The 14,487-nt window shown below is 58.6% G+C and overlaps 1 protein-coding gene across 5 annotated transcripts in view; it reads right to left on the bottom strand.

Moving 5' to 3' along the window:
• Nucleotides 1-14,487, bottom strand: part of ADCY7 (adenylate cyclase 7) — a 53,443-nt gene that overhangs the window by 21,469 nt on the left and 17,487 nt on the right. For all 5 annotated transcript variants that reach the window (XM_081806604.1, XM_031024892.2, XM_081806602.1 and 2 more), the window contains 3 exons: nt 2,779-3,213; nt 1,414-1,617; nt 171-332 (listed from right to left, as the gene is read on the bottom strand). In XM_081806604.1, coding sequence (XP_081662730.1) covers nt 171-332; nt 1,414-1,617; nt 2,779-2,949 — 537 coding nt within the window. In that variant the 5' untranslated portion in view covers nt 2,950-3,213. The remainder of the gene's footprint in view (nt 1-170; nt 333-1,413; nt 1,618-2,778; nt 3,214-14,487) is intronic.

Genomic DNA, 14,487 nt, shown 5'->3' with positions numbered 1-14,487 from the left:
GCTGCAGGGCATGTCCCCGCCCTGGGGGCCGGCTTCCCTACCCACTGGGAGGCGCTGAGGCCTCAGGACCAGCTCACCTACACCCATCTCCGCCATCCTCAGGCCCAAACCACAGCCTCTGCCCAGGGGCCTTCGCCTGCCCCGCCCCCAGACCCCTGTGCGCACCTCACCTGCAGTCCCACCTGGATGCTGGGCTTCGTGAAGGCCTCCTTCAGGGCTCCAAGCACCAGGAGGTGGGAGATGCTGGAGATCACCCCTGCCACGATGGCCCCCTGCATGCTGAAGGGCAGCAGCGTGTACACCACGAAGACGATGAACAGGAGGAAGGGCACCTGGGGGCAGGGCGTCGGGGAGGCTCGGGGACTGGCCACGCTGCCCCCACCCCAGGACACAGCCCCAGACAGAACTGACATGGGGGCCCCCACAGCCGCTTGTCTTCTGGGGATGGCCCCAGAAACCTGAATCCTGAGCTCCCTGCCCCCAGGGCGGCCCCCTCCTTTCTCATGTGGGGCGGGACAGTGACAAACACACAATGGAACAAGAAAAAGCCAAACTCCGTATCTGGGTCAGACCCAGCCAACATTATCCATCATTTCCTACGAGCTGATTTATGATCTGGGGCCAAGGCCAAGCCTCCCCAGGAGTGAGACTCCAGGCCCCCGGGACCCAGGGCGTGCCCGCCTGGCGCCCACTGCTGAGGCTCTCCCTCTACTGAGGCTCTCCCTCTACTGGACGGCTGGGGCCGCCCACTCACCTGCCGCCTCCAGCAGCGCAGCCCCACCCACCGCCCCCAGTCTGCCTGGCTTCCCTGTGCCTCAGCCCACCCCAGCCCACCAGAGGCGACAGTGACCAGCCAGGCCAGTGTGACTCAAGCTGGTTAAGAAAAAGGTTTCTCTTTCAGCTGCAGGGGAGGGGGGACAAGCTGGTGGGGGGGCTGCCTGGAGCCTGGGCAGCATCCGTGCCCGACCTGGGGACGGCCTTCTGGGAATGAAATGACACAGAGGAAAACAGAACAGAGGGCAATCGGGACCTGGCCATCCTGCCAGAGGCCCAGGACTGGCCCCCCAGCCTCTCCTGGCACATGGGCCAATTTGTGCCTTTTTGTCTCTGAGTTGGAGTTGTGTCATTTCCAACCAAATGAGCTCCCCCTACGATGCGCCAGCCAGACATCCACAGGGACGCTCCTCCCAGTTCATCCAGCTCCTCAGCTCAGGGAGCGGAGGGGACAAAATCAGCCCAGGGCCCGCCTTCTGTTGCAGAACCACAGCCCGTAGGAGGAGGAAGGCCCCAGGCCAGCACACCAGATGCAGGCCCTGTCTCCAGAAGGGACCTGATGCCCAGCGAGGGCAGGAGTTGTTGGGTGCACAGCTGGCTGGTGGCATCCAGCCGCCCCCCGGGGATGCCAGGGTTTACCTGTGCCCAGATAGGAGCCGCCTTCATCCACGAGTCGAACACCAGCGTGTAGCCCAGCATCATGAGGCAGACCCAGATGAGCAGCGCCAAGGCCCTGAGCCACCGCCGGACGAGGCACTCAACATACACCAGCACGTAGAGAGCCACAAACACGGCAAGCGTGAAGAAGGCCATCCCCAGGACAGCCTGGTGTCTGGAGGGGTCCTGGGCAGGGCACACATACACGGAAATGCCATAGCTTTCCCCAGTGAGATGCGCCGTCCCCTCCAGGAAGCCTGCCAGGCTCGCCTGTCCAGCCTGCCCTGAGCAATGTCACCTGCGCTCTCCTCTGCGGGGCTGGTGTTTGTGCTCCCTCTAAGCACCGTGCTCTGCCTTCCCTTCAGGCTGTGTGCTGTCATGGCTAAGGCCTTCACCGCCACCTTCCCCCAGTCCCCGCGCAGCCCTGAGACGCTACCACTCCGAGCCCTCCCCACTGGGCCTCCTCTGCTCGCAGGGTGCTCTGTGCGTGCCCAGAGGGGGACAGCACAGGAGCTCGGCTGGGGAAAGGAGGAGACGCTGACCCAAGGCATCCCACACAAGGGGACAAGCTGGAGCAAAGGTACAGAGATGTGACACTGGGAGGTGGCGACCAGGACAGGCGAGTCACAGCTGGGTCAGCAGGGTCTCCCCCTGGACCCCGAAGCTCCGTGGGCACAGAGGCTGATCTGGGGGCCGGCACACAGTAGGCACTCTGGAACCATTTGCTGGAACGAACGTCCTGCGCTTTACAGGCACGCAGATCCAGGCAGCACGGACAGAGGCCCTACTGGGTGCCGGCCACTCTACACACCTCACCCTGCTAATTCCCGGGCGTCTCGGAGGTCTTCTAGAATTCTGCTCTCCCACAGAGTAGCTACTAGCCACGTGTGTCTATTCAAGATCAATCTTACGTGACTTAAAAATCCAGCTCCTCCGTCATACTCGCCACGTGTCCGGCACTCAGCAGCCACACCGAGGCAGTGGCCGTGGCGGGCCGAGGTCACGAATGACGTTGGTGGCACCCTCCTGGAGAGCGGGGCTGAGAAGGCCCCCAGGGCCACAGCCCGGCTCTGGGAGGAGGAGCACCGGGAATGGGAGCCACCCCTGCCCTCGGTCTTCAGCAGAATCCGAGTTTGTTTTGGAGAAAAGGGAGGGTCGTTACCCGGGTCAAATTAATGTAATCTCTAAAACCACCCCAGACTTGAAAATGAATTCGAGAAACCTGCCTCCCGGGGCCTAAGCACGCCCCAGAGGCCCCGACAGGCACGGACAGTGGGCAGAGAGCGGCCCCGCGAGCACCAGGCAGCAGAGCCGAGCACCCAGCCTCCCGCGGGCCGCCCCACTCACCCCGCAGGAGAAGGTGATGATGATGAGGGCGACGCAGGCGGTGACGGCCACCAGCAGGAGCGTGAGCAGCAGTGGCCCGTGCTGGCTGGTGAGGCGGTACTTCTCGTAGAGCGCCGTCTGGTCCGGGCCCTCTGCGCCCTCGTTGAGGAAATAGCGCCCCTTGGCCGGCATTGTCCCCCCGCGGCACCCCGGCCCGGCAGCCCACTCGGGAGAGCCCGCGGCCCGGGGCGCATCCGTCCGCCGACAGCCGGCTGGCCTAGGCCTCTGGCCGCGGGGAGCCTGGCAGGCGGGGCTGGGGAGGGGCCCCAGGGGCCTGCAGCCCCATGGGCAGCGCGGGGCCCACGCCGCTCCTCCACGGCCAGGCCTGCTCACAGCACCGCCACTCTCTTCCTCTGCACCCGGGCCAGGCTGACCAGACACGTGGGGTCCTCAGCTCTGCGGAGACACAAAGCAGGTCCGGGTTTGACCTGGACGGGCCGAGTGAGGGAAGGACGGGCGGCAGGGGAGAGCGGGGCCAGGCCTTATCTGGGTCTCATCTACCAACCCGAACCCAAACCGAACTTTTAGATCCTATTTGAAGCCTTGCCCTCCAAGCTCGTCCGCTGGGTTTCCTAGAACTGCGCTGTCCCCGACAGTAGCCACACGTGACTGTGGGAAGTTACACTTAACTGGATTAGAAGTGAAAATTAAAATTCAGACCAGCAGTCACACTGGTCCCATTCATGTCAAGGGCTCAGAAGCCACACACGGCTCCAGGCTCTTGTATCGGGCAGCAGAGATAAGAGCATTTCTATCGGGGCACCTGGGTGGCTCAGCCGTTTAGCGTCTGCCTTCAGCTCAGGTCACGATCCCGGAGTCCTGGGATCGAGCCCCGCATTGGGCTCCTTGCTCGGCGGGGAGCCTGCTTCTCCCTCTCCCACTCCCCCTGCTTGTGTTCCCTCTCTCGCTGTCTCTCTCTCTCTGTCAAAAAATAAATAAAAATTAAAAAAAAAAAAACTTAGAAAAAAAAGAGCATTTCTGTCATCCAGAACCTTCTACCGGACAGCACTGCTCTGCAGGTTAGATGGTGTTGCTTTCACAAAGAGATCTCTGATCCATCCCAGGGAGTCTCTGTGCACGGCGTGAGGCAGGGATCAGCCTTCGCACCTTCCTTCCACGTGGGTCTCTAACCACCCCAGTGGCTTCCGGCAAAGCCACCATTCCTTCCTCAAGAAGTTCAGTGAAGCCACCTCTGTGTTAAGTCAGGTGACCGTGCGCATGGGGTCTGTTTGCAGGCTTTCTCCTGTTCTGATGGTCCTTGCGCAAAGGTCACTCTCTCTCAGTGACTGGGGCTCTCTGGTGAGATTTGTACCTCAGACCCTCACACCCAGGACACCCAGAGCATCGCCCTTGCATTCGTGTTATGTTAAGCTTCCTCGTAAGACTGCATTTTGGAAATGCGTTTTTTAAAATTTCCACTGACCGACCAGAACGTAAGAAGTTTGCGAGCTCCACCTCGTAGAAATGGACCCCGAACCTCAGAGAGGGAAGCAGAGCGGACCGCGTGTGACAAGCTGGGTGCGGGGGCCAGGCTTGCAGTGCTCAGCCCACACGCGCTCCCCCTTTCCCCAGCACCGTTCGTCCATCTGCTCATTCATTTATTCCAAAAGGCCTGTCATCGTGCCCGTGCCCCAGGCCAGCTCTCTCTCCGCATGGAGCTCCCGTCCCCACAAAGAGAAAGTTACCGGAAAATGTACAATCCCTATGTGCAGTGACTGAGGTCTGGGGGCAGGAGTCCAGGCCCCCAACATCCTCCAGGCCTGCCTCAGAGCCTGGAACAGGGACAGGGCAGGTGGCAGAGGGCAGGGAGGCCGTAAGAGGTGGGAAGGCCCAGGGCGGTCACGACGGGCACGAACGGCCACCGGCAAAAGCTGTGAAGGAAAGGCAGTCCGGAGCGCCCAGAGGCAGAAGAGCAGGAGTCCCAGGGTCCGAGTGAGGCCCCCCAGTGAGCGCCCACCTTAGATCCACAAGCCACCTCGGGCACAGATCCCTCCGGGAGCTGCTATGCCACAAATTCCAGGAACGAATTGGAAAAACCCCATACTGGGGGTTCGGGGGGAGAGGCCATTTGCCGGAGGTCCTGGATGCCTCCGTGGCTCTGGGCCCGGCAGGTGTCCACAAGCCTTGCCACCTGTGGAAGGCCGGCAGCTCTGCGGGGGCTGGGCCCAGGGCTACCCAAGTGCCCGAAGCCTGGACAACCTGCAGAGCTGGTTTCGACGGGAAGCACCAACTTAACCAATGCCGGCAGCCGATTCAAAAACGTGAGTTGTGCGGCCACTCATTTGCGACCTCTGACTCTGAACTAACCAGTCTCGATTCCACACGAGGCATGTTTCGACTACTAACCACATACGCCTAGCCCTGGGTTGTAGGGTTTACAAAACGAGAGCGGCTCCCTGCCCTGAGAAGACCCCAGCGCAGGGGCGCCCCCCAAACCAGCTCTTTACCGTCAACGCCGTCATGCCAGGCGCCCACACACACATATCCGCTCTCATCTGCAGAACAGCCGTTTTACAGATGCAGAGCTGAGCCCAGAGAGGTCGCGCGGCTCACCGAAGAGCACACAGCCAGAGCTGCTCGGGGGCAGTGCTGGGCTCCACACCCGGGTCCGCCAGCTCCCAAACCCGGGCTCCTGGCCGGCCTCGCGCTCTCGCTGAACTGAGAGAGGCTTCCCCAGGGAGCTCCCGCTAGCGGGGGCAGCTCCCGGGGACGGAACCACTTGCCACAAATACACACAGCACAGCCTGGCCCTCCGGCCTGCTGCCAAACTCCGGTGCGCCGGGACCCGACTGCCAGGCCCAGAAACCTCGAACACCAAGGGCCCAGGACAACAACAACTACCCCCGCCAGGGGCTCTCTCCCCCACCCCAGGCAAAGCGCCCAGACCAGAGCCGGGAGCGGCCAGGACACCCCAGAACTGACCTGCCCCTCCAGGCACACGCAGCCAGGCTGAGGCAGGCGTGCAGAGAGGAGCAGTTGGAAGGTTCCCGGGGGCCCGTGGGAACCCAGGCCTGGTAAACACTGCTCTAGGGATCTAATTAGGCCACTTCCTGGGCAACGGCAGGCGGCAGAGAACGTGGACAATAGACAGCCCTGGGCACGGGGACCCCGGCCCGTGCGGGGACGTGGTCCCGCTCCTGGGACAGCAGGGCAGGGCTGGGGGCTGGGAGGAAAGATGCATTTGTCGCTCCTGGAGAGATGGTCTGCGAGTCCCCCGCGGCATCTCCACAGTCCCGCGCCTCCCTAGCAGCAACCCCCCCAAAACCAGACAGGGAGCCCCCCTGCCAGGGAAGGCTTCGAGGCCCCTCTGTCCCATCACCGGTTCCTCGACTGGCCGCTGACACCACTGGCGACTGGGAGGGCTGGGACTCAGGGCAGGTGGCAGAGGGCAGGGAGGCCATAGATGAAGGCCCCGGATGAAGGAACTCCTTCACCACGTGTCCAACAAATGACCCCGCAGCCTCGGCTTGCCCACCTCAGTGACGGGGAGCTCATCACCTCTCAGGGCAGTCTTCTCTGTGAGTGGGCACTCCTCCTGGCTGTAAGTCCCACCTCAGGTCAAGCGAAGCCCTACCTCCCTGTCACTCCCTCACCCCCACCCCACCGGAAGTCTGAAGTCCCAAGACACCGACGGCAGAGATATGCACTTGGGACAGTCGAGGCCCCTTCACCTGGAGGAAGTGGAGCCCAGGGGTCACTCACTGTCATTCACACCTCACAATCACGCTGGTGGGGGAGGAGGGCAAGCAGCCCCATTTTACAGAGGAGGGAACCCCCAAGGGCCCAGCTGGGAGAGGGACGTTACTTCTACTTCTGCTGGGACTTTCTCTCCCACTGTCGGTCCCCTGGGTCAGGGACCGCATGACCCAGGCTGGCTCATCACCACTGTCCCTCTCAAGCCCCAATGACTGGTTTAGGGACGGTCGTGTGACCAAAATCCTCTCAGTGAGAACCCTCTTTGGGACTTCTGCTGACCCACAGCGAAGAGGCACTGTCTTCTCCTGCTGGCCTACGGCGGCAGGCAGCTGCTTGAAGCCACCGTAAGAGACAGCCCACGGAGAATGAGCCAACACGGGAAACTGGAGAGACACAGGCTCGAAAATACCCCCCTGAACGCCTAGATCCAGCTCCGCCTGAAGTTCAAGCAACCTCCAGATAATTCAATCGCACCGAGTAATCATGCCTCTTTTGGCTGAAGCCAGTGTGAATTTCTGTCACTTGCAATCAACAGTGCCAAGGTCCATGTGGCCCCAGTTTACCATATCCAGGAATCCCTCATTGAGGGTCAGGGGACAGAGTCCAGGGTCGGGGTCCAGGGGCAGGGGACAGAGTCCCACTTAGCTCAGAGGTGAGAGTAGGTCCCTGCAGACAAGGCTGGTCCTGGCTAAGGCCTCCTGGAAGGGGGCTGGGCCAAGGAGGGGAACCCCCCTCGCTCATACTTCTGTCACCTCGTCCCAAACTCCACAGCCCAGGGCCAGCCATCCTGCATAGGACCTGGGGCAGCAGGAGGCGGGGGCAAGGGGACTCCCCACATCTTCTCTAGTGGCCTCCAGAGACTCCCCCCTGCAGGAGGAATTAGGGAGCCCAGCGGCATGCTCAGGTAGAAATGAAGGCCAAGGGAATCACTCCTGGTGGGCTCTGCACTCCTGCAGCCCATGTCCCGCGCCAGCCCGGGGCAGACGATGCCGTGAACAGAATCTAGTGGGTGCTTACCACGTGCCCATGGGGCTCTAACTCCGCACACCGGCCCTGCAGGGGAGTAAGACCACTGCTTCCCTTTTATGGATGTGGGGACACTGAGAGGTTCAGTCATTTTCCTGAGGTCACACAGCCAGCAAAAGAGAGCCAGGATGTGAACACAGGTCACCCCCTCGCATCCTGCTCAATGCCCTCACGGTGCTGACATCCACAGAGCCCATAACATCTCCAAATGCCAACCCCTCTCTGCCCTCCCCTCTCAAGGCCTAGGATAGAGGGTGAGAAGCAAAGAGGACTCCATCAAGGTACCTCCCTCTGCCTCCCAGAAGCAAGGTCAGACAGCCACGTCAGGAAGCCTGCTCTGAGCCAGCAAGATCCAGAAGCACCACCTCCTCCAGGCAGCCCTCTGAGCTAGACACACACACACACACACACACACACACACACACACACACACACAACCCCCCCCCCTCCCTTCCCTGCAACTCAGGACTGTGGTCTCCTTGCCAAACACTGACTGGCGGGGTCTGGGTTCCTCAGCCAGAGAGCTGCTGGAAATAGGGAGCTGGGACCTCAAATTATGAGGGCAGGACCAGGCCCTTGGGGGTGCTCAAGAAACCCTTCCCCAGCAGAAGTGGCTGATCCAGCAGCACCCCAGCGCTCCCACCCCCTGTGGGGAGCTCTAGACCACCCCCAACTTTCCCAGACACAGAGAAAGCACCCACTTCCTCACCCAAGCGGCACTGGCAGGAATCCCAGCCTGGCTTCCTCTGGCCCAGCCCGGCAGGCTCCGGAGCTGCACGGGGCCTGGGGCCCCAGTGGCCTCAAAAAGAGGAAGTGGGGCTTTGGGGTGGGCAGGAGGGGCAGGCAGGCCTGAGGAGAGGCCCCACCCCAAGCCCGCCTGGGGACCATGCTCCTGCAGCCCAGCACCCACTAGTCTCGGCCGCCTGGGCTGGCCCCGCAGCCGGCTCCCTCCACGGGCTGGGTCGCAAGCAGACCTTTGTTGGCTGAGGGGGGTCTCCTCCCCGCTCCCTGAGGAGACCCGCAGTTTTGCGAAGGAGAGCCCGAGGCTGCCCTGCTCAGCCCAGTCCTGGCCCAGACGAGCACCCAAGAAACCTTGCGGGACCGAGGGCTTTCAGTCTTAACTGCCCTTCACACCCGCCTCTCCAGTCCCCAGAGCCCCGCAGCCTCGGGCCCGACCTCCGTCGCCACGCCGGTCCGTCCCCAGCTGGGGGGGCCTGCCCACACCCTGGTCCCTGGTCCCGTGTGTCACACATCCCAGCACCTGCCACACCGAACGGCTGTGGAAGGATCTGTGTCTGTGTCCTGCAGCTGAGCCCTGGCAATTGCTTGTGGAACAGACGGTGCAGGTAAAAAACCCAGCTCTGCTCCCAGCACTCACACTCTGGGCCTCAGTCCTCCTCATCAGCAAACAGGGGGTGCTGCTACCCAAGTCCCAGGACGAGTGAGGCGCAGGTCATGGTGGCCAACAGGCTGTTTGCGGGACAAAATAGCAGATGAGCCCAGAAAGGAGGCGCGGTTTCCAGAGCTCAGGAAGCCCAACCATGGGGCCCAAACGGGAGAGACAGAAGCATGAAGCAGGCAGGACACCACCCCCACTCCCCTCCCGCCCAAGAACCCTCTACTTCATCTCGCCACCTCCTGGTGACAGCCCTCAAGGCCACTAGGCAGGGGCAAAGGTCAAAGTCCCCTAATGACGTGAGCTCCCCAGCCAGCCCCACTTCCCGCCATGCTCTCCCAGGACCCCAGGCTGACTCTACACCAGACCAGAGGCTCCCCATCAGTCTTGGGGTCCAGCACCTATGTTCCAATCCCGGCTCTGCCACCAACCTGCTCAATAACCCTGGGCAAGTCCTTTGCCCCATCTGGGCCTCGGGTTTTCCTTCTTGCAAAGGAATGGTTCTGTCAGACCTCGGCCGCTGGCGCTGGGCTGGGCGTGGAGTGTGAATCATAAAATGAAAAGGACAACAAGCTGAAGGGGGCAGCCTGGGTGTTGTCACCTGGCCCCAGAGGGCTAATTCTAAGGGTGGGGTACGGATTATTCTTTGTACCTGACACCCTCCCTTCCACTTCTTGGGATTCAGCCTTAGCCTAGTCCGCCCCTCCTTTAAAATGCAAATACCTCGTTTACCCCTTACCTCCAGGGCTCAGCTGCCAGGGATAATAGGCCCACTTCTCTATCTCCTGTGCCAATTCCAATGATGGTTAGTGGCTGCCTGGGGAAAATTTGTCCATTCATTCATTCATGCACGCACGCATTCATCTTGAGAGAGATCCATGCCTTCATTCCTTTAACGGCTGTGCACCAGAACCTTCTATGTACCAGGCACCAGGCCAGATGCCAAGAAGAAACTACGCTCCAGGCACAAGTTCCCAGAGGGCAGAGGTCTCCGTGCCCCCACCCCCCCCCCCCCGCTGGGTGTCTGCACACAGTAGGTGTCCAGGCAATGGTGCTTATTAACTAGCTAAGTAACTGGCTCTTGCCTGAAATTCCACCATTAGTGATTCATTCCTTAAGCATTCCCCTCACTACATTCTCCCTTTAAAATGAAAACACTTTCATGCCCACATTCAACACATTTCTGATCTCTCTCCCCTTGGTAAGGAAGGACAGAAAGGGGTAGTCTAGCTAGCCTTCAGGGACCTCACCTCTTGCTAGTCCCACCCAGGATGGCAGGACACTGGTCTTCCCACTGACTTCATGCTTTGCCCAGGGCCCCAGCCAGACAGTAGATCCAATGGTGAGGAGGCACGCATGGGGTTGGGAGGTGGGCGAAGAGATCTATTTCACACACCCACAGGCAGATATAACCCAGAGTAACCACTGACCTGCAGGAGCAAGACGGATGTAACTACTCTGCTAGCAATCTGTTCAAAGAAGCAGCAAAACCCAGAGGAGAGAGAGCAAGCTGGATTCATCATTTACACCAAGATGAGTGAGCAAGAAACCATGAAAACATTCTTCTATCATGCTGCAGCGGCTAAGTCCTCGCTAACCTAACACAAAACCTAAAAGCCACAGGGAAAAGACTGCTCAACTCAATTACATCTTAAAGAATCTACTGCATCGTAAAAGCTATTAAGAGCAAAATCAAAAGATAAAAAATAAGAAATGAGGGAAATATTTACAACTCTTATCATATGGAGCTAATCTCCCCCATATGTAAAAAGCTTCCACAGATCAAAAAGGAAAAGACCAATAACCCAATAGAAAAATGGGAGAAGGTATGGACAGAAAGTGCACATAAAGGCAACACAAATGGCTGTTAAACATTTAGAAGGAAGCTGACCTCACCTATAATAAGAGAAGTGCAAATTAAAACTACTACGGAAAATCATTTTTACCTCTACGATTGGCAAAGATCAAAGTATTTACAGAGCATTTACAGGCGGCGGCAAAACAGGCATTCACACTTAGCCTTGGCAGGAGTATGATTCAGCATAACCTCTGGGGAGGGCCATTTAATCAGATGTAACAAAATCACTCATGCACAAACCTTTGATGTAGCAAATCTCCTTCAAGTAATTTCTCTTACAAACACTTTCACACATGTAAAATGACACATGTATAAGATTATTCATTGCAGCATTATTTACAATAGCAAAAGAAGAGAATGTATCTACCCATTAAGAGCTGGTGAAATAAATCACAATAGAGCCTTACTATGGAATACTATGCAGGTGTCAAAAAGGGTGCGGCAGGTTGAACTCTGCTGTTCCGGGGTATTGTGTGAAAAATCCACATGGCAACAGTAATGCCTGGAATAGGTAACACCTGAACCAGGACACGGGCTAACCAAAACTGATTTGACGGAGTGAATGAATCTTCAGTTTGTTTCTATGGCCATAATGTAGCTGGTACAATTAAAAAGTTCTTAATTGGGGCTCAGTTGGTTGAGCGTCCGACTCTTGATTTCAGCTCAGGTCACGATCTCAGCATTGTGGGATCGAGCTCCACATCGGGCTCTACACTCAGGGTCGTGGGATCAAACCCTGTGTTGGGCTCTGAGCTGAGCTTAGAGCTTCTCTCTCCCTCTCCCTCTGCCTCTGCCCCTCCCTGCTGCACATGCATGCTCTCTCTCTCTAAAATGAATAAATAGGGGCGCCTGGTTGGCTCAGTCGTTAAGCGTCTGCCTTCAGCTCAGGTCATGATCCCAGGGTCCTGGGATCGAGCCCCGCATCGGGCTCCCAGCTTGGCAGGAAGCCTGCTTCTCTCTCTTCCACTCCCCCTGCTTGTGTTCCCTCTCTCTCTGTCAAATAAATAAATAAAATCTTAAAAAAAAATTTTTTTTAATAAAATGAATAAATAAATCTTTTTAAAAATAATCTAAAAACGGGGTTTTTAGTTTATTTAGTTGTGACTCTTGATCTTGGGGTCATGAGTTTGAGCCCCATGTTGGGGAGTAGAGATTACTAAAAGACATAAACTTTAAAAAAAGTGGACTAAAAAATAAAGACTCTACTGGAAAAATTCAAGGGCAATAGAAGGTAATTGATAGTCAAGGTGACATATAACATGGAAAGACATGTTCCTGGCATGTTTAGTGATGTGGGTATGTGTATGTGTATGTAAATACATAAAAAATAGAACCTGTTTTTTAAAAAAAAACACACACACACACACCATACATCTCAGGCCCATCCCATCTCAGCTGCACAACCCTGAGAAAGTTACTTACCCTCTCTGTGCCTCAGTTCCCTCATTTGAAAAAAGGGAGAATAACGTCCTGACCACACGGGGCTTTGAGAGGATTCTAGGGGGTAACGCAGGTGGGGTTCCGGGGCTGCGCCTGGCACAGCGCACCCAAGTCGAGATGACAAGTAGCATGCTGACAGAAAGGGCCGAGAGGTCTGGGAGGGAGTAGGCAGGGAATCCGCCCCTTCCCCGCCACCCCGACCCTATCGTGAGCCCTGACCCCCCACTCTGCCCTGGGAGTGGCCCGGCCTAAAAGTAGTCACACCTAACAACTGCTATCGGGGGCTCTGAGCAGCACCAGGGGCTGACACCCCCATGGGGTACCCAGCTGGGCCTCGAAGGAGAGGCCGTCCACCCATCCTGGGCTCAGGGGGAGGTGGGGAGATGCTGGGCGCAGAGGGAACTGCCATCTGGCATCCCAGAGAGTATCAGGACCTCACTGCAAGCCCTGCAGGCCTGTTCCGAGAGGAGAAAGCATAACGCCTGCCCTGAGGACAGGTTCTGCAAACTCTGAACCCAACCAGAGGAAAGGGGTGGGGGCGGGTGGGCCCACTCTCCCACCTCCACCTGACCCTGAGTTGGGCTGGATGGACGCACAGTGGAGGACAAGCCAGTGCACCTGTTTGCAGGCCAGGGGAGCAGCCCTAAGCTCAGCCTCCAGGGAAGGGATGAGGTGAGGATGGGAGGGAAGGCCTGGGTTACAATACAGCTGCTGCCCTCAGGCAGTTTTCAGCTGGGGAAGCGATCTGCCCTGGAGATGAGAAAGCAGAAAGGGCTCTAAATACCAGCCAGGAAAAGACCCTCCTGTTGCACTTCCAGCCTCTCTCGGGCAATGCACGAAAGTAGCCCACCTGCCTTAACTTCCCCCCCTGCCAGAGACAAAGCAATGCAGGGGACACAGGCCCGGGCTGAATGTCAGGAGACCCAAGCTATAGTCCGAGCTCAGCCTCTCACCCGCTCTGGTCCCTTCACGCTCAGAAGAGCAAAGGAGCCAGCCACGGAGAGGTCAGTGGGAAAACATGATGGGAAGACACCGCCGCCCAGATCTCAGCAGGCCATGCTGGGGGCCATGGCTGCCCCCGACCATCCATGAAGCCCAGCACAACATCACTGTCTGGTTTTGGCCCCCTGAAGTCACCGCCTAGTCCACAGACCACCCCCCACAGGCAAGCCACCAGAGTGCCCAGCCCTAATCCAAGGTGCTGAGAGCCCACTTCCTCAAGGCTTCCTGAGAACCTGAGTGAGGCCAAGAGGGCACGGGATGGGCAGGGGGACTGCCTGGTGAAGCCCAGCCCAGAGCCCGGCAGAGCCCTTCTGCCGGGGAAGCAGTTCTAGCCGACCTCCCCCCGCCTCCCCCCCAAACCACAGCCCGGCCTCTGGAGCTGCACCCACACAGGGGCTCAGGAGGCCCTCCCTACAGCTAAGGCCCCTACTCCTGGTCACTTCCTCCTTCCTTCCACAAACTCCTGCCTTCCAGAGCCAGGCTCCAGCGGGGCACAGGAAGCCTCAGTGATAGAGCCCCATGCACCCCCAAACACAAGCCTCCCCGTGGGGTAGCCTGCCAGGGCTTCTCGCACCTGGCTGGGACCCCAAGAACACCAAGCCCAGTCCTGCTCAACCCCTGGCCAAAAGAACTCCTCCGGGGCTTCCAGAGGCTTCTTTGTGAGTGCGTGATTGGACTTATTTCGGTTCCCCAAACGAGCCCCACCCTTTTGACTCCAGGCTCTGGCCGCTGAAAAGCACTGCCTACCTCCCCAGCCCCGAAACCCCCTCTGCCTAGCAAACTCCTGCCCAACCCTTCAGAGCCAGGCTCAGCTGCCACCTCCCCCAGGAGGCCTGCCCAGTCCCCTCCTAATCGGGATTCGGTGCCTGCCTCTGCCTCCCCAGTGCCTACACGGCCCATCGAGACGCAGGGCACCCGGCCTGTCACTGCCAGGCTACGCACCACCACCACCCCACCCCCAAGGCTGACGTCTGGCTACACGCTGCCCAGCTTCCAAAATCCAACCGTTGGCTGCCGCAGAGGGGACACTTAAAACCCAAGAAGCTCCACGGACTGAGACAAATACAGCGGGCACCGAACGGGCATTCAGCGGCTGGGCACAACCCTGGTGTCCCTGCTCCCGCCCGCATGAGCTCTGGCAGGTCACCTGAGCAATGGGGATGAAAATGTCCCTGGCCAATCGAGGGTACATACCTCAATATCATAAAAGCCATCTATGAAAAACCTACAGCTAATATTATTCTCAATGGGG

This window comes from Leptonychotes weddellii, chromosome 16, assembly GCF_054177405.1.
Source record: "Leptonychotes weddellii isolate Sample4059 chromosome 16, ASM5417740v2, whole genome shotgun sequence".
NCBI classification, from domain to species: Eukaryota; Metazoa; Chordata; class Mammalia; order Carnivora; family Phocidae; genus Leptonychotes; species Leptonychotes weddellii.
This window is presented reverse-complemented; position numbering and strand designations above follow the sequence as displayed.